The sequence below is a fragment of the Cryptomeria japonica genome, chromosome 1 (assembly GCF_030272615.1).
Source record: "Cryptomeria japonica chromosome 1, Sugi_1.0, whole genome shotgun sequence".
NCBI lineage: Eukaryota > Viridiplantae > Streptophyta > Pinopsida > Cupressales > Cupressaceae > Cryptomeria > Cryptomeria japonica.
The window spans coordinates 660,827,096-660,848,141 of record NC_081405.1 but is presented as its reverse complement, the minus strand read 5'-3'; the positions used below and the strand labels follow the sequence as shown (position 1 = coordinate 660,848,141).

The following is a 21,046-nucleotide window of genomic DNA, read 5'->3' as shown; positions in this document are numbered from 1 at the left end:
ACTGCAAAACCGGATCAAAATATCTTCCCAAACACACCAGAGCAAATCACAGGAATATGTTGACATCAATGACAACAACATATCCTAGCAGCAACAATGACCAACAATATCCAACAGTTGTATCAATATGGTCTATTGATGTACAAAAAGACAAGATGAATCAAGGTGGGGCACTAGATTTTGTTTCTTTATTTCCTTCCAACATATGTATTTAGATGAATATTAAATTCTTTTATTAAATAAAATAACTTTGTTTCATATTATCCTATTAGAGTGTTTTGTCATGATTTCAAATTTATTGATTATGAGAATGTGTTGTTATAAAAGTGACATTGCAATAAATGAATTGAATTAACACGATTAACTCTAAATTCAATAAATGCAACAAATATGAAGTATTTTTTTGTCCTAATCTAATATATGATGATACTAATAATTCAAACTAATCGAATGAAGTAATATAATAAAATTATAAAAATTTCTTGCAAATTCCATTATTTAAGTATTTAAATATGAAAACTTTCTATTCATTCTTCTTTCTCTTGTTCCCATGATTTCTTTTTCATTCATGGGTCATGAAAAATTGGTTGAAGAAAAAGACACGAAAAATAGGGTGCTAGATATAGCTTGATGAATAAAAGTTGTAAAAAATATCATCTAGAGGTAAATGTTGTGTGTGAGAGATATTTCTTAGAAGTAAAGAGTAGGCCATGCGTGATGAATCTTTGACATTATCATGTGTTCCTTGAATATTTAAAATATAGATTGAGAAGAAAGATCCCCCAAAAGGCCAAAACTCTTCCATACAGAGTCTCTTTAGACAAAGATACACAATTATCTTTATACGATTCCTAAGCTTTTGTACAAATGAATGAAAAAATATATGAAAATAAAGAAAAATATATCAAAGAGAGTGATGGAGAAACAACAAAATGGTCAATTCATGCTTTCAATAGTAATGTGTTCATCTTGGTGGACATCATTTAACCTATGAAGAATGAATATGAAAGGGACAAACACATCATTTGAGGGGTAAAAAATAAAAAACAAAGCGAAAATAAAGAGGATTCTTCCAAGAAAATGAAGTACTTGCATTATTTTAGGTTTAGTTAAGAGATAAATTTTGATTATTAAATTTCATATAAGATTATGTGTTATTTTGTTACATCATCAAAATATGTTAAAATATCTGCTAATCTTAATTTGGACTCAAAATTGACACATACTTAACATGCTCATTACCCTGCATCTAAATCTTTAAAATAAAGTAAAATCTCATATGTATTAAATATGTTTTAAAAATAAAATTTAAAATAAAAATATAGATAAATATATTCATCACCACAATTGATATGGTGTTAGAGAATAATACCTATATACAAGTTCCTTATATAAATCCAAAGCGTACAACTGACCAAAAATATGGCTCAAGTGCATTTAGAATCTACTAAAAAAATTAGAAAAGACATGGACTAGAGGATGTGCCATTGTAGTGTACAACTACAATCTAGTTGATTTTCCTTGCAAATTGACTTGCAAGATAAAAAAATGTGTTGGAGAGCTAAGTATCTAGTATATATATTTGAAATTGTATTCTTTTGAGGCTCATTTACTTTGAGGTAAAACTTTTCCACCTTAATTTGACTTTTGTCAAAACTATAAGTTTTAATTAATTAAATTTAATTATATGCATAGCTAAAATGTAGGCATCCTAGCTATACATTGGTTCTTATTTTATTTTATTTTGTCATATTAAATTAAAATTTTAGTCAACTAATGAACTATTCCCATCCTCTAGTTTTTATCTTTTTTAGCTTTTGTAGAAATGCATTTTCCTATCCAAATTCATGTTTATTGTGGTGAATTAAAAATGATTGTGTAAATCATCATTTTATTTTTATGAAAAGATATGATTGATCATAGAGAGCTAGATTTTTCTAGTTTTGAAGTATTTTCAAATTTTATGATATTTTTTATCTTTATAATTTTTTTATATTTTCTAGAAGCCTTATAGTGTCATTTTATAAGGTTCTTGACATTCTTGAATGTAGAGACATAGTTCAAGAATTATTATAGACATATCTTCTTAAGATAAGATAATTATATGCAATATATTTTTATATTATGTTTCATTATGTTTTGATATGCTAATTATTCAATCTTTTGAAACTTGAACTTAAGTGAATAATTTATTAAAATAATGTTGTTTTTCATTATTATCAATTATAGAATTTACTAACAATTATGTGGAATTTCATACTTTGACTTTTGGATTGGATATGGACTTAATAATTGAAGGTGATTCTATGGTGATTATTCAATGTGTTATGAAAAAGAAATCGAATTGTTGGAATTTGCAGTATATACTTGATCCCATTTTACAAAAATTAGAATTGTTTGAATCTTTCTTGGTATCCTATTGTTACAGAGAAGTTAGTAAGATTGCAGATTATTTGGCAAATTTAGCCATTGATAGCAATGCTAATCAGTGAGAGGTGGGTTTTGAGGAAATTCCTTCTAGGGTATGGGAATGTTTGCAGCAATAGTCATATGATTTTCTTGAGTAACGTCGATGTAAAATTTTATGATGATAATTATTCACGCTTTCCCCTTTCATTTCAAGTATTCATGTTTGTTGTCTAGAGAAGAGTTCGAGGTCATGGTATTTGATATAATAGTGTTTTTCCAAAGGTTTTTTGATACTTTCTTTTTTGGCAAGAAGGTTTTTGGCTCATGGGATTTGGCATAGGGCTTTGGAAAATTTTGTCTTCTTCCATTGATAGCAGCTATGGAGTCTACATTTGAAAATTATCCGATGGGTTTTTTTGGCAAATTGTCATATGGGCTCTATGCAAAACTAATATTATATGTGTTGTGACCACATTTTGTATGTGGTTTTGGGAGGGGTGTATAAATTGATCCGTTAGATACTATAGGTTTATTTTATGAGCTGTGACCGGATGTTTTCTTCCCAGGGTTCTTTCCTCTGGTATACTCTTTGAATCCTGTGTAAAAAATAAAAAATATTAATAAAAAAGTTTAGTGGAATAATCCACTTTTATTGAAAAAAAAAATTATAGAATCTACTTTGTACAATATTATCCTCAATTCTTTAAGATGCGCTTTTATGATTATTAAAAAGAACCATTCCAAAACTCCAAGTATGTATCTCTATATAAAATATAAACATCATCATAACATTTATAAAGTAAAATTTCTTTTTCAATAGCTTAAACATTATATCTATAAAGATTTCTATGTTTTCCATTTTTTTAATTTTAGATATATAAATAACAAAAAGATTTCCATAATAACAAGTTATGCTTAAAAATTAAAAGATTAATTTGATATAAATCTTGATAGAGTGAATATGATCACATTAATACTGATTTTCTCTAAACAATAATGAAATTATGAATATGAATTTTAACCAATTTACTAGAACAATAATAAAATCTTATTCTCTTCTGTATATTTTTTTGAAATCTCACATAGTGTTCGGGAGTGTTTATCCTCACAAAATTCACAGTATATAATCAGATTTCAAACGCAGGTGGGACATCATTTGTTTAATGCTTTTTTAAGTATTTGAATTAGAATGCATAGGCTACAGTAATTTGTTATGTGTAAAACTATGTATTGTTTTTTATATATATTGAATTAAAGCTATAAAAGCAAAGAAGCTGTCCATATATAATACATAACAAAGACTGTAATAAAAACATACAAAACCCACCAAATTATGTACTCTTTTAAGTGTAGAACTCTCTTTATTATCATGTGTTTGAACAGACAAGTCCAATTCATTGACATATTAAACAAATTATAAAAACTTAATTAAATATCAAGAAAACTCTTAATATTGAATACCCAGGAAAATTGTAACAATGAATATACAATCTTTTTATCTCTGGGATTAATAAATTAATTGGCCCATCAAAGGCCATAGGGAACATACCCCAATGGGGTTTCTCCGAGATGAGTGAGAAGTATCAGCAATGGCCTTTCTCTCAATACTTACACAAAACACACTCACAGATCTCAAAACAGATGATCTGGCTTATTTCAAAACAAATCTTGATGGTTTTTAAAATCTTTGTTTGATGATGGTCATGATGTCACTGATCAGAAGACAATGGCGGAGTGGATCAAGAGCTACATACCACATCAGTTCTGCCTACACAAAAACACAAAAAATGAAAAATTCATTCTTTACAACATATTCTTCTGAACATCAAGATAAGTTCAAATTGGATTGGAAGACGGCATATCAGATTCTACAGATTTCTTTAAAAAAATGTAGAGGATAACTACTAAAAGGAAATGAGATATGTTAGAATGTTACCTCCTAGCATTGAAGGAATCAATCAATAGGTGGGCGGTGGAGGGGATTTATAGTAGTATGATGGTGGTGGAGGGGAGTTGTAGTAGTATGGTGGAGGTGGAGATGGAGATGGTGGTGGTGGGGATTTGTAGTAATATGGTGGAGGAGGAGATGGAGATGGAGGTGGTGGGGATTTATAATAGTATGGTGGTGGAGGTGAAGGGGATGGTGGTGGAGGGGATTTGTAGTAGTATGGAGGAGGAGGTGAAAGGGATGGAGGTGGTGGAGATTTGTAATAGTATGGCGGTGGAGGTGAAGGGGATGGTGGTGGAGGGGATTTGTAATAATATGGAGGAGGAAGTGAGGGAGATGATGGAGGTGGGGATTTGTAATAATATGGAGGTTGAGGGGTTGGAGATGGTGGTGGTGGAGATTTGTAGTAGTATGGAGGAGGAGGTGAGGGAGATGGAGGAGGTGGGGACTTGTAATAATATGGAGGTGGAGGTAAGGGAGATGGTGGAGGTGGGGACTTGTAGTAGTATGGAGGAGGGGGGGATGGAGATGGTGGTGGTGGAGATTTATAATAGTATGGAGGAGGAGGAGATGGGGAAGTTGGTGGGGGAGACTTATAGTAGTATGGGGGTGGTGGAGAGGGGGATGGTGGTGGTGGAGAGGGGGATGGTGGTGGTGGAGACTTGTAGTAGTATGGAGGAGGAGATGGAGATGGTGGTGGTGGGGATTTATAGTAGTATGGTGGAGGAGGAGACGGGGAAGGCGGTGGTGGAGACTTATAGTAATATGGGGGTGGTGGAGAAGGGGATGGTGGTGGTGAAGACTTGTAGTAGTATGAAAGAGGAGGAGATGGAGATGGTGGTGGTGGAAATTTATAATAATATGGAAGAGGAGGAGACCGGGTTGGAGGTGGAGGTGATTTATAGTAATACGGAGGAGGAGGAGATGGGGATGGTGGTGGAGGTGAAGGTGAAGGTGAAGGAGATGGTGGAGGCGGGGACTTATAATAGTATGGAGGAGGAGGAGATGGAGATGGAGGTGGAGGAGACTTGTAATAATATGGAGGTGGAGGAGATGAAAATTGCTCGTATTCAGCTGCAGTCAAGGCTGCCATAGAGAACAACAAAACAACTAAAAACGCCATAGTATCTAATTGATGTGCCCTGCCCACCACCATTGTTGTTGCTGCTGCAATGGGTTGAAGTGATTTCATGACGTTGTGGTGGACTGTTTTTATATGTAGTGATGCATTAAAAAAATAATTTTTTTCTCCGCGTGAATCTACCAGTCAAGTGGAAGGCGCCCAAACGGTCTGTTGTTTTGAACAATTCTAAATTGATCAGATGTCTACCTTTTGGAAGAATTCTCTGAAATTGAGTGGTGCAGTTGGTAATGCGCCAAGCGTCATGTCTCTCGTAAGAAATGAGCCATGATTAGGAGTTGAAGCCGTAAAAAAAAGGAGCTATTCACATTGAATCCGTACGTTCATATTTTCGTTTATGATTTAAGATGGAGCAAAACATCATTGTCTACCTATATAAAAATTGACAGAAGTGACCAAATCAAATCTCCTAATTTGCACTACCAAGTAGATCAACCTCCGGCTGTAAATCCGTACCGACTATTTAGACTATGTCAGCACACTGTGCAGTTGGGCCTTGAAAAATCCGTACCAACTATTTAGACTATATCATAAACCTGCTCTAAATTTGTTAGGGTTATGTCGTCACACGCTGTTAAGGCCAACTTCGTACAGCTGGGCTCCGAACAATCCGTACCCAATGTTTTGGTGGCTATAATGGTAAGAAGGGAAGTAGGAACAACAATTTGTATATGGGTCTACAAATGGGTTAGAGCAATATCTTCATGGTAGGAAAGAAAAGGAAAGGATCTTTTATAGTCCACAACAACAGTCTGTATATGGGTCTACAAATGGATTAGAGCAATATCTCCTTGGTAGGAAAGGAAAGGATCTTTAATAGTCCACGACAACAATCTGTATATGGGTCTACAAATGAGTTAGAGTAATATATGCACGGTAGGAAAGGAAAGGAAATGATCTTTTATAGTCCACGACACCAATATGTATATGGGTTAGAGCAATATGAGACTACCTTGTACTCCTTGGGGGAGGTACCTAAGAACCTTGCAAACATACCTTGAGTTGGCCTAGTAGTGGGATTTGTTCTTAGATTTAATTATTATTATTGCACTATTTTTTTACGAATTATTTTAAATCTTTGTTATAAAATATCATTTTTTTAATGTTTGATGTTGGATCTTGTGATGGAGGAGCATCCCAGTCTACAAGTCTAGAGGCCCTTTTATTTTTATTTTGGTGATTCTTGATATCTTTTGGCATCAAGGAATCATTTGTGTGATCTAAATTATAAAATTTCAAATTTAGTCAGTTTGTCATATTGAAAGTCTTGTAGGCAATTTTATGACAATTATTTCCAAGGATCTGTAAGAGATGATGCAAACTCATTTTACAAAACATAGATGTATTTCACTCAATGTGGCCAACTTTCGTAACTAGATTCTTCACCATTTGGGAGAATTTAAAATTTTTTGTGTCACATACAATTTAGGAAAAATGTTATTTTTGGAGATTTATTAGAGCTAGAATGGAATGGCTTGGAGGGAAATTTAAGGAGGTGATTCTATGCATCTTGGTCATTTTTCAAGTTATCTAGGGATTTTGACAATAAGTTATGCCAATTGACATATTTTAGGCAACTAGTGCTTCATGTAGAAGTCATATATTAAAGTTTCTCTCCATTAAAAAAAAAAAAAGATTCACATAGGCTTTTATTATTACAAGGATCTTCAATTTAATTTGAGTTGCAACCATTTAAACTCGGGGGTTATAAATCAGAGGCAAGGATAGTTAAAATTAGAAAGTTTCAAAATTCAAAAATTGCCATTAAGGGATGCATATCTGTTAGAAATTGTAACCCCAACTACTAATAATGGTGTGTTGGTGAAGAGTTGAAGCTCTATCAAATATATATTTATTTTGAGCAATATAAATCAACAACCAAAATTAAAATAAGTTACATTCTATGTAATTTATTCTTTTGCTTGATGATAGTCTCTATGATGAATATCTAACATAATGGTGTTAGAATCACGTACAACCCTTTCCAATTAGTTGTGTACATAAAATGTAATTAATCTATAATAAATTTAAGAACAAAATAATCATCTAAGGCATCATCACAATATAAGATTATATTGTATATCATGAAATCACAAAGATGAGAAGGACGCCATATTGTACCCAATTTTGCCTCAAGAGAGGATCATGGGTCTGTGGAAGAGAATAATTTATTAAACAAGATATAGATTCTATGAGAACACATAATAGTTGATATGTTCTTATAATAATTAATATAAAAAGAAAAATGACCATGTTAGCATAAGATACAATCATGCTTAGCAAAAACATGAATAATTAGAATTCTAGAGAATGCAAGCAAGACAACCAAAATAGATAAGGTGATCATTATGGATAAAAAATATCATGTTAATTAGTTATGTGAATAAAATATTTATAATCTTTAGTAGTAAAAAAAAGAATATAAGTAACAGAACCTATTGTGAACATGAGCTTGGACTAATGAGTTATAGGTGTGTGGATTGATAAAATAATCTCAAGATTAGTGCAAGTATACATATAATCTAAGATACACATTGAAACATGAGATTAATCTTGTAAATGGAATTAACTTAGGAGGAATCCAAAAGAGTAGTATCAATGTAATTGCATAATGTTAGCAAGATCTCTTAAAAGTTTTCCATTAAGGGTGGTCAAGCCAAAGGTGCATTTACCATATTTCGAAGAGATAATTTGAATGATCCCTAAAAATTGGATTTAAATGTTCATTATATAGGGGATTCACTTAGTGAACCTGGGTTATAGCATGTGCGTTCATGGTATACTAAACAATCCCCCTATTTTCAAAAAATATTGCCCTAACCTCCTTTTTTGTCACCCCCTCCCAATACACATCCCGGATTAAAAGCACCCCTATTTTTCACCAAATATTGTATTTTTCATAGCCGGAATTAACACCCCCCCCCCTCTTTTTTTCACTGATAGGCAATATATTGCACCCTCATTCTTGGGATATTAAACCCCCCCAATATGAATGCACATGATATAATATTGCCTAGCCAGTGAATCCCCCATGGTTCATTATAATTATTTTTTTGCATTTGGATTTTAGGATCATTCTCAAAGAGTAAGTCACTAATTTCCAAATTTTGTCAAATAATAACATTAGTATAAGTCCAAAAACTAAAAGAGTTTTGAAAATGAGCTTGGTGAGTGGTGGGCGAGAACGATCAAGTGAGGTTCATGGGGATTCTAGTAAGGATAATGTGGTGAATATATTAATGGGGGTGGCTGAGGTTTAGGTTCTTGCACAAGTACTACCTTTTGAGTGCTTTTGTGCGAAGTGCTTTTTCCTTTTCCCTGAGATTGAGGAGGCGACTCGTGTTTGTGAGAAGGGTTGGTCCTTCTTGAATCCCTTAATGTCTCCTTTGAAGGTGATTAGTGGGGGTACTTTGGGGGACTTGTCTCCCCCTACCTCGTTATTTGTTAATCCCTCCCAAGAAAGATAGAAGGATATTTTCTAGCTGTGGACAGTCCCCTCTCTCTCACCAAGGATAAATTTAAGAAACCCCCCCGGGTAAAGGTGTAAAATCCCGGCAAATCTTTCAATATTATGGGGGGAAATATTAATTTTTTTGGCCCTTTTTTTTTACAGGGGGAAAATATTAAATTCCATTGGCGATTTTTTCTCAGTTATGTAAGAATTGTACAAAAAATTAAAGCGAATTTTTCAATCTTTTTTGGGAAAAAAATTTAATTTTATTGGTGAATCTTTTTCTTTTGTGTGAATTTTTTTGAAAAATTAAGGCGAATATTTCACTATTTTTGGGGAAAAATAATAATTACACTGGTAATTTTGTTCATATTGCATGAAAAATGTGGAAAAATTAAGGAAAATCATTCATTTTTTGGGGGGGAAAATAATATTTAAGGATAATCTTCCATTACTAATTGTAGAAAAAAACTAATATAGCAAACACATCACATCTTAGCTGTAAGTGTTCTACACATCCGTATGAAATCTTTTAGAAAGCTGCTTTTTGTCACATATGAAATCTTGGTCGAGGATTCTCTGCTATCCATTTGCATAGAAAACTCAAAACACTGCGTGTGAGAGGAAAAAAAATACGGAGGGTAACACATATTTAATATTCAATGAGAAGCTACCAGTATTAATCTGTGTTGAGGTCAGTGAGTCATGTACAGGTGTCAGGACTATTGGAATGAAAGCTTTCTTATGGAATGAGAGAAAACTACATCCCACATAGATTAATACAGTATGTGGAATAATTCAAAGTATAGACTTGACAGTTAATTGCCGCCACTTCATAAATCGAGAAATAGGGTCATTATTTGCACACTTCATTTCAGAATGTAGAAGATAGAAGTTATATCATTCACATGCTACATTTCCAAATGTAGAAGACAGACATTTTCTAGAGATAAGTTTTTACGAAGTGTTGTTGCCTTTCTTGCAGAGGTTTTAAAATGAAGTGCATAGAAGGTGCAACTGAATTCTGGCATAAGGAGATATTGTTGAAGGTTTGCAGATGGCATGAAGTAAAGCAAATTGATGACTTACCTTGTAGCTAGAGGGTTATTAAAATAGCCAAAGATAACCAGAGGGTTATTAAAAGGCTCGAGTGCAACTGCAGGCTTCAGTTGTAGTTGCAAATAATTTTGATCTCTTTGGTAACTGCCATGTCCCCCTTATAATGGGTATAATGCAGAGAGAAAGATGGGTGAAGACACAGGAGATGCGGTTTTGGAGTCAAGCATCCCTGCTTGATCAAAACTCTCAAAGTTCTCCCCTACTAGGAAATGTAATGAGAATCTTGTATCATGGTATTCTTTGCATCAATAACCACAAATGTGTGATAGTGGCATGGCTCATAAGGTAGTTCACATTCATGGATGCTTTTTGTGTCTCTAAACCAAAGTTTTCATGAAGACTAGCCTGGAGGTTTTACGATATTGCATTGTTGCAATACATGTTACACATTCTTGTAAAAGGTCAGTATATTGTTATATTCCTTATGATTATAAAAGGAATATCAAGGCCATAAAGAAGGATTTTGTAATTTTCTCATCTCCGAGTAGAGTAGAACTAGAAATGGGGCTTTGTCTTGTCTAGTGTATAGGATGGTTTCATGGTGAAAGAATGTACACTTTCTCTCAGTAGTTTTTCAATTAGTTCATGAATAGACTACTATATTTATCATTGTTGCTAACATTGTCTTCATTTGTACTTTCAGATATTACATAAATGGTGAATCATAATATTAAGGATATTTTGATTTGTCTTGGAAATTTCATTGTCATTGTTTGACTGTGTAGTGTGAATGTAGATTTCCTTCAAGGAAGGAATTGTATTCTATTTGCAAGTTATTGTAAGTCTGGATTAATGTAATGGATCTATAAGAATAATTTGTGCAACTATACATGAAGTTGTGTTAACGCTAGGCATTAATGCTCAAGTGACTCACTATTATGAAATTATTTGCTGCTTGGGTTTGCATTCTTGATCTCATATTTGACTTCGAGATCTATTTCAGAAATACATCAAAATCAAAGTGCAATTTCCTTTATATCAGAAATACATCAAAATCAAAGTCCAATTAAATGTAGAATAATTAAGGCGCATCTTTCACAGTTTTTTTGGAAAATAACCCATATAGAAAGTGTACTGCATATCCATTGGAATTAGAAATATACTTTTTAGCACGTATGAAATCTTCATCTCAGATTCTACGCGATATTTTCACATAGAAAACACTCCTCCTGTCAGAGGATTTTATGCTTGTCATTTTGATGAAGAGTTGCATGGGTATGGATGTTAGCTTGTTCTTGAAGAACATATTGAATTGGTGGTTAAATGATTATAGCAGAATGATGAGTTTTGATCCTTTCATTAGGTGGCATGAAGAGTTGCATGACAACATGAAGAGTTCTGATTCTTTGGAAAGACAAAAAGGTGAATAGGAATATTTAGAACTTCTAAATTTAGAGATTAGAGTTTTTTCATAAATTGGTAGTAGTTGAGTTGATCAAGGAGCATTATAAATATTTCCCTCTACACTTGTTCAAGAACAATATTATAAATGGAATGCCCATATGTAGATGTTTCTTGTGTGTTCATAAGATATAGGTTTAATGACATCGGGTGGAGAATATTTCAGGAAGGTTGCGTTTATAGAAGCACAACAAATTGCTTTGTAGCTAAAGGGACTTTCAAATCAGAGGAGGTAGCTAAAGGTATTTTCAAAGGCCATCTGCAATTGCAGATGGCCTTTCCTGGACTGCCTACATCCGGCCCCTCGTCTTAGAAGCCTAAGAGAAAGAGGGAGTGGGGAAGAGAACAATAAGGACAGGGAAGAGTCGGCTCTAGCAAAGAGCCTGTTTAGTTAAAATTGACAACTAAAGTTGGACCCCTGTTCTGATTACAATACCCATCCCTAGAGATCATCCACTAGTTTTTGTGGAGCTCATCCAGTAGTTTTTATAGCTAGAATCTTGCATCCATAAAACTCCTCCTGTAGTTTTTATAGTTAGAATCTTGCATCCATAAAGTTATCAGCAATGCGTTAATGGTGCGGATCAAGCAGTTGAATTTCAACGGTATTTTATTCTTCATCGTGGTCCATGATAGTTTTAGTCATATGGTTTGATAAGTTATCCAGTCCTATTTTAGGTTTCATCTTGGGAATATATCATTCCCATGCGTATAAAACAAACATATGTCAAATGAGAACATGGTAGTTGTATGCACCCTGAAGCTTGCTGCATTCCTTACTCTTATAAAAAGAATTACAAGGCTATAATTAAGAGAGTTTTTTGGAGGGAATCTTGGTCTCTTTGGAAAAGGGTATAGTAGTAGTGTCTAAGTTATAATGTGGAGTCTTCTACAGTGAAGAATGTATATAATCCTTCAACAATATTAATTAATTTATGATCTGTCATGACAATTACTACATATATAGTCTCTAGAATGTACTTCTTGATCTCACATGAATAATAATATCAATGGTTTTGTTATTTGTCTTTAAAAATCTCTTGTGAAAGTGAAATTTTGTTTGTGGGTTTATGTACTTGTATCAAAAATTAGAAAAATTAAAAAAGAAGATATATATACTAATAATATATATTGCACAAGGCAACTTATGGTAAGTGTGCATTTAATTAGACATTTATGTTGAAGCTGATCGAATGCCTTTAAATTGGGCATTGATGTATTACCATATTTTCACATTACATGTTCGAGTTGGAAACACTGAAGTGGGAGTGATGGGCACACCAATTATGCTCAAGGCAACGAAACCACATGCAACGTTCTGTAGGTTAAGTAACATATAAATGGTTTGGGGGGGGGGGGGGGGGGGGGTCTTGGTGAATGACAACCCGCACATAATGCACGCAGTCAAGACAGTGCTAGGGTTGGAGTTTTTGATGGTGTATCACAGGCATAGGGTCGCTTAAGACATTCCAGCCTTTTTTCTTGCCATGTTGTTATATGTTAGCATTTCCAAGGAGTGGGTGAAAAAAATCACTGAGATGGTGCTTGAGCATGCATATTTGCATGATATTGATGTGGTCATTGACAATGTGGATGAGAACCTCCTTATTCCCCTCCCATAGAACTATTACATTAGAAGGGTTTTAAATTTCTGATTGTGCAAACACAAGATGCACAATTATTGTAGACACGAAGGAGTGATATACTGTACAGTATCAATTTCCTCATGTATGTATCCAAAATCAAGGAACCTGACGAGGACGATAGGCATTGGGATTACCTGACCACTGAAGGGTTGGTAGATGAAGATGAAATTGATGAGGAGGATGTGGCTAAGATTGTAGGGGCGTTGGAGCTGGGGAGTGGAGGGGAATAAATTGAGGATGACAGACGTGGTGTGGAGGAAATTGCAGTAGGCAAAGCTCATGCTAATTGCAGACAGGATTGCCTGCTCATCTTACAAGCCAAGAAATTCAGGGAGTAACATGAAGCTACGGAGGTGGCAAGGCAGATTGGGAATGTCTCCTAGCCCTAAAGTATGGTGGAGATGCTTCATTTTATTTTGATGCTTGAATTTTGTATTGTGGGTTATGGGTTATTATGGGCCATCATTGGAAATGCTACCAGGAATGTATTTTTGGCTACAAGCCAAATACTGTTGTATCATTTTTTTTAATCTTAATATAATGGGTGCTGACCCTACCTAGCTATTCACTTATCACAAAAAATATATTCAAATGATTTATTTTGGTGAATCTTTCATTATTTTGGGGGAACCAGAATATATTATAATGGGTGTTGGCCTTGCACAACTATTTAATGTTAGGGTTTATCAAATTGTCACTTTTTGGACCTACTAGTAGGTAATATGATATTCTTCAAAAAAGATCACAAAAATATTGGAGTCATCAAATAACCTCATCCAATCCATCTATCTATACCTGCCACCACCAAAGCCAACTCTGAAACAAACCCTAATACCCGCCTCCAATCTTCTTCTTGCGAGCTCCTTGTATCTCACCTTGAACTTATCCTCCTGCTAGCGAACAAAGGGTAGTGGTTCCGCAAGCTCTACCAACCCTTCAAAAATGATGAAACCCACTCCCAAATTTTATCCATCCCTCCCAGCTATTCTACCACAATTAAAGTTTGCAGGGCCCTCTTCACCTTGTCCGCATCCTCTTCAAATTCTAATCCCCATACAATAATAAGGAGAAAAAATTCCATATTAGTTCTGTATCTATGACTAATATGAACAATCTCCTCTCCCAGCAAGAGCTTCATTGCATCCACAAGCCTTTCATCCTTGAAAAAGAATAGGCCCTTCAATCTCTTATCCGACACTTTGCCCATGAAGAGCACCAATTTATTCTATGTTTTAAATGTGAAACTAGCTTCCATGTTCCCTCTGCAATAGTTCCAACACCCCTTCAATTCAATATTTGTCCCTACTCTCTGCAACACACTCTCTCAAAGAATTCTTAAACATGTTTAATAGAAATGGTCACCAGAAATGAATAAAAAATCAATACTCTTCACATCCTACTCTGCCGTCGAGAGCCAATCTCATCAATGCTCTGCCATCAATGTGTTGTTCGAGCTTTTTTCTACAATCAATCTGCACGATTCAACATTAATTCCACCTCTATAAGTGCAAATGAGGTACTTTTTTATTTTAAATTTATTCATTACTTGGATTTAAATACTAGATTAATTTATTCACTTGTAATATTAAAATACATTAAATTTTATCATTAATTTTATTTCGTCTATCCATATAATGAGCTACAAGTGTGATGCAGGAGCATCCCCGGTTCATAGCAATCTTGCATTAACCAAAAACATTTTATTTCTGTTTTTCTTTCTATTTGCAGTTTCAGCTTTTCTTTCTGTGTGTCCCGATTTTGGCTCACCAGATCCTGTGGAGTTGGATTCTACTTGAAGACTTGATCATCTTTCTTAGTTCCTAGCCGCATCGTATTTGGATCATTTTTCGAAAAGATATATCACTATCGGTTTCCTTGACAGTTTCTTGTTACTAGTTGACAGTTCTTGTTATCGGTTGCCCAAACCTATTTTGGTGATCTACCAGAACCCCTTCCGAAGCTTGCAGAGCCTTGGGCATTGATTCCGATGTTCCTTGGCATGTGACCGACCCTTTCCCGTGATCTACATTTCATCTTTTGGATTTTCTGAAAGAATCTCTTGGCGGAGGCCGACCTTGTTTATTTTACACATTAGGTCTTGTTCTTCGAGTTTTGATCCCTTTTGGGCCTACTGGATCCTTTGGATCAATATATATAATTATAATTGCGCATTAGAATGTAATCAATCGAAGAATCAAGTAGCGAGATTGTGCATAGAAGATAGATCTTAAGATTCAACGTCCCGTTTGTGACCTATTTTGTATGTTCAGCTACCTGGCCTATGAGCCAGTTATGTTGTAACTTGGTTATTACAAGTTGGTTGTAATCAATGTTCATGAAATAAAACAATATGTTTTGCATTTCCTCCATCATATCTTTGTGTTTCTGTTGTGTTACTCTTGCTGACCGTTTCAGATTGGTCTCTTTGAGGTCCCTCCTCACTGGTGACTACCTCAAGTGGTATCCGAGCGAATTTACTTGCTTTGCCCCAATTTTGACGGTGAATTTTATTACATCTTATGCCCTAATTAGGAACTCATTTATGTGTTTAAAGTATTAATTTCATTCTGCCTATAATTTATATATATATAATTTCAATAGTAACGATTATTTAAATTTGTCTATAATTTTTGTTGTGTATATGATTCAAAATAGTTGGCTAACAATTTCAGCTTCATGGACATTGCAATTTAATTTTTTTTGTGATGCCCTAATAATTATTGAAAATATATATATATATATATATATAATTTACACAGTGAATTTCATTACCTGTTTTACCCCAATTTTGATAGTCAATTTAATAGGTTTTATATATATGTCTCCAATATATACATAGTGAATTTGATTACCTCTTTTTCCCTTATTCGGGACTTGTTCCCTTGTTGCACCTTCTACAATTTAACAAAGGATATTGCATCTTTATAGTAGGCTTTTATACATACACACAAATTACAGACTCATTTTTCTACAATTTACAAACTGAATTTAATTCTACAATTTACAAAGTGGATTTCATTACCTAGTTTGTTGTAGTTAGGTACTCATTTTTCCTGTGGCATCTTCTACAATTTATCACATGATATTGAATCTTTATAATATGCTTTTATACATATACACAAAGTACAGACAAAATCCACGACCATAAAACACACATACAAAATCTAATCACAGTGTCCATGAAGCCAAAACAACTTATGTCGATAAGCTCAAACCTCAAATAGAAAACCCTAAATACAACTAAATTTCTCTGCAAGCTACACTGTGAATTTCATATCCCATTTCTTACCACACATATACAGAGTCAAATCACATTCTCCATAAACCCAAAATACCTTTTCTTCATAAGTTCAAACCTTGTTTATCATAGGATATTGAATCTTTATAATACACTTTTATACATATACACAAATTACAAACATAATCCATGACTATAAAACACACATACAGAATCTAATCACATTGTCCATTAAGCCATAACAGCTTACGTCGATAAGCTCAAACCTCAAATGGAAAACCCCAAATATAGTTAAATTTCTCTGCAAGCTACACTCTGAATTTCATATCCCATTTTTTACCACACATATACAGAATCAAAACACATTGTCCATAAACCCAAAATAACTTCTCTTCATAATCTCAAACCTCAAATGGAAAATGCAAAACACAGATTGAACTGAAAAACACAAGCACACAAACACAAACCCATAAGACCTTACCTCGATAAGTTGAAACATCTAATTTGCAAAATCCAAAATACAGAATAAGCCAAATCTATGAACACTCTCTTCTTCTCCAAACTGTCGTCTATGAAGATACAAAATCCTCTAATAGGACCTACGACAAACACACAACCCAATTAACAATTTTAATTTAAAAAAAAAACAACAACACAGTGTCAATTAGCAATGTTCATGAGACTAAAACACCTCACCTCCATTACCTTTAAACCTGAATACAAATTGCAATAAACCCTCACAACCCTGCAAACACCAACCCAGACAATTTCTACGTTGCCTCGCACATCACCCTTCAACACATTCGAACAACAAACAAATGTTCTATGTGCCCATACCCATGTTTGTTAAACACACACTGTCAAAAATGACCTTACAACAACCATCAATGCTCAAGGCAGGCGAATTGGCTTCCCTGACAGGCGTACCACTACCAACACCGCCCACCTCACTCCCAACATTCCCTCTGCCAAAACAATATACTAAGATTTTTCAAACTTCGAGCCTCATATGTATCCACCTCCACATTTCCCATGAAACCCGCCAAAAACATTGCATTAAAAAAAAAACGTTTATTAACTTTTTATTGGCGTTGACGACTCCTATTTTTAATCGCCGGGATGACAATTTTCTAGGCAAAAGCCCACACTGGAGCCTATCGGCTCAAAAATAAAAATAAAAAAACAAAGGAAAATTCTATAAAAAGGAGAAATGGAGAAACAAGAAAATGACCAGTTCATGCTTTCACTAGTAATTCATTCATCTTGGTGGACATCATTTACATAGGAAGGAAAGTGAAAAAAAACATCATTTGAGAGGTAAAAATAAGAAATGGAAAAGTGGCAACTTAAACAGAGGTACAAAGAGAAAATAAAGGGGACTCATACAAGTACTTGCATTACTTTAGAATTAATTAAGAGGGAAATTTTTACTATTGAATTCCATGTAGAATCATGTGTTAGTCATATCATTAAAATAAGTTAAAATATTTAACAATCTTAATTTGGACTCAAAATTGGCACATATTTATCCTACATCTAAACATAAGAAATAAAATCTAGATGTCATATGTATTCTATATGTTTTAGAAATAAATTTTAAAATGGAAATATAGATAAATATAATCACTATTCATTTGATATTAGAGAATAATATCTATACACAAACTCCTTATATCAATCCAAAGCCTACAATAGAGATAAATATAGCAAGTGCAATTAGAATAATTAATCTACTTAAAAAATTTAAAAATACATGAACTAGAGGATGTGTCATTGTAGTGTACAATGTAGTTGATATGCCTTACTACATCTACTTAAGATAATTTTATACAACATATCTTTATATTCAAATCAATATGTTTTGACATGACAATTATCGAAGCTTTCTTAAACTTGAGCTATATTAGAATAATGTTAATTTTTATTATCATCAATTATAGAATCTACTTTTTTCAATAGTTTATTTATCTTATTACCTTCAATTCTTTCTATGCACTTTTATGATTATTAAAAGAACCATTTCAAACTTGCATGTATATATGTCTATACTAAATATAAAGAAACCATCATAACATTTATAAAATAAAATTTACTTTTAATAGTTGAACATCATATCTATAAAGATTTTTAAGTTTTCTAAATTTGTGTATTTTAAGTATATACATTAAAATAATTTATAATAACAAGTTATACTTAAAATTTATAAGAATTAATCTGATATAAATTTTGATAAAGTCAATATTACTTAAAGGATCAAATTAATATTATTTCTTTCTAAACATTAATGAAATTATAAATCAATTTTAACTAATTTACTAGAACAATATTAAAATCTTTTCTCTCATATATAATTTTTTAATCTCATAAATTAATTGAAATCTTCTCAAAAAATCATAGTCTTTATATTGAAAATCAATATATCTTCCTTCACCAAATAAAAGCACATACCCTCACAAAATTCACTCTATATAATCATGTGGGACATCATTTGTTTAATGCTTTTTGAAGTATTTGAATTAGAATGCATAGACTACAATAATTTGGTATGCCTAGAAATATATATATTTTAATATATATTGAATTAACAGGGAAAGATAAGAAGCTGTCAATATAAATATGTAAGAAGACAGAAATAAAAACATGCAAAACCCACCAAATTATGTTATTGTTTATATTAAATTAGTAATGTAAACTTTTAACTTTCGAACTCTAATTTACCATCATGTGTCTGAACAGACAAGTCCAATTCATTGAAATGATCAAGCAAATTATAAAAACAAAATTAAATATCAGAAAACATCTTATATTAAATACACAAGACAATTGTAACAGTGAATAAACGTCTCTATCTTCACAAGGCTCTTGTTTATTTTTTCTTGCATAAAATTGAAAACAGTAATAAAATCTGAATTAAGAAAATATTAATCTTATTATATCTGAAATACAATGAATTGATTGGGCCATGAAAGGGCGTAGGGAACATAATCCAATGGAGTTTCCCTCTGAGATGAGAGAGAAGTATCAGCAATGGCTTTTCTCTCATTACTTACACAAAACACACTCACAGATCTCACAACAGATCATCTGGCTTATTTCAAAGCAAATCTTGATGGTTTTTAAATCTTTATTTGATGATGGTCATGTCACTGATCACAAGACAATGGCTAAGTGAATCAAGAGTTATATACCACATCAGTTCTGCCTACACACAAGCACAAAAAGAAAAATAGCCCTTCATAACATATTCTTCTGAACACAAAGACAAGTTAAAATTGAATTGGAAGACTACATATCAGATTTTACAGATTTCTTTAAAAATTGTACAAGAGAACTACTAAAAGACTATGAGATATCTTAGAATATTACCTCCTAGTATTGCTGGTTGGAAGAAAGAAATAAATCAATAGGTGGGCGGTGGAGGGGATTTGTAGTAGTATAATGGTGGTGGAGGAGAGTTGTAGTAGTATGGTGGAGGTGGAGGTGGAGGTGGAGGTGGAGGTGGAGATGGTGATGGTGGAGGTGGGGATTTGTAGTAATACAGTGGAGGAGGAGATGGAGATGGAGGTGGAGGTGGTGGTGGAGGTGAAGGGGATGGTGGTGGAGGGGATTTGTAGTAGTATGGGGGAGGAGGTGAGGGAGATGGTGGAGGTGGTGAAGGGGATGGTGGTGGTGGAGGGGATTTGTAGTAGTATGGGGGAGGAGGTGAGGGAGATGGTGGAGGTGGGGACTTGTAATAATATGGAGGTGGAGGTGAGGGAGATGGTGGAGGAGGGGATTTGTAGAAGTGCGGAGGAGGAGGGGATGGAGATGATGGTGGTGGAGATTTATGGTAGTATGGAGGAGGAGGAGATGAGGAAGGTGGTGGGGGAGACTTATAGTAGTATGAGGGTGGTGGAGACTTGTAGTAATATGGAGGAGGGAGGAATGGAGATGGTGGCGGTGGAGATTTATAATAGTATGGAGGAGGAGGAGATGGGGAAGACGGCGGGGGAGACTTATAGTAATATGGGGGTGGTAGAGAAGGGGATGGTGGTGGTGGAGACTTGTAGTAGTATGGAGGAGGAAGGGATGGAAATGGTGGTGGTGGAGATTTATAATAGTATGGAAGAGGAGGAGATGGGGAAGGTATTGGGGGAGACTTATAGTAGTATGGGGGTGGTGGAGAAGGGGATGGTGGTGGTGGAGACTTGTAGTAGTATGAAGGACGAGGAGTTGGAGATGGTGGTGGTGGAGATTTATAGTAGTATGGAGGAGGAGGAGATGGGGAAGGCGGTGGTGGAGATTTATAATAATATGTGGGTGGTGGAGAGGGGAATGGTGGAAGTGGAGACTTGTTGTAGTATGGAGGAGGAGGAGATGGAGGTGGTGGTGGTGGGGATTTATAATGATACGGAAGAGGAGGAGATGGGGATGGAGGTGGAGGTGACTTATAGTAATATGGAGGAGGAGGAGATGGGGATGGTGGTGGTGGAGATTTATAATAGTATGGTGGTAGAGGTGGAGACTTATAGTAGTATGGAAGAGGCGGAGATGGAGATGGAAATGGAAATGAAGGTGGAGGTGGAGGAGACTTGTAATAATATGAAGGTGGAGGCGATGATTCATATTGCTCGTATTCAGCTGCAGCCAAAGAGAACAACAAAACAATTAAAAACGCCATGGTATCCAATTGCTGTGCTCTGCTCACCACCAT

General features: G+C 34.2%; 2 protein-coding genes across 3 annotated transcripts; both read right to left on the bottom strand.

Moving 5' to 3' along the window:
* Positions 1–3,894: 3,894 nt before the first annotated feature.
* Positions 3,895–5,518, bottom strand: LOC131050504 (extensin-2-like). 2 transcript variants are annotated; one of them, XM_057984695.2, is made up of 2 exons: positions 4,346–5,518; positions 3,895–4,177 (listed from the first exon to the last, which is right to left on the bottom strand). In XM_057984695.2, exon 1 carries the CDS (start codon positions 5,511–5,513, stop codon positions 4,368–4,370), a length of 1,146 nt encoding a protein of 381 aa, XP_057840678.2. In that variant the 5' UTR covers positions 5,514–5,518; the 3' UTR covers positions 3,895–4,177; positions 4,346–4,367. The 2 variants fall into 2 exon arrangements, with proteins under 2 accessions (XP_057840678.2, XP_057840679.2); XM_057984696.2 differs by having other exon boundaries at positions 3,895–4,173.
* A 14,235-nt stretch (positions 5,519–19,753) lies between these two features.
* LOC131050426 (extensin-2-like) lies at positions 19,754–21,046 on the bottom strand. Its single transcript, XM_057984602.2, has one exon. It carries the CDS (start codon positions 21,044–21,046, stop codon positions 19,754–19,756), a length of 1,293 nt encoding a protein of 430 aa, XP_057840585.2.

Coding starts and splice junctions, on each gene's coding strand:
- LOC131050504 (XM_057984695.2), bottom strand. CDS start 5,513: ATGGTGGTGGGCAGGGCACATCAATTAGATACTATGGCGTTTTTAGTT.
- LOC131050426 (XM_057984602.2), bottom strand. CDS start 21,046: ATGGTGGTGAGCAGAGCACAGCAATTGGATACCATGGCGTTTTTAATT.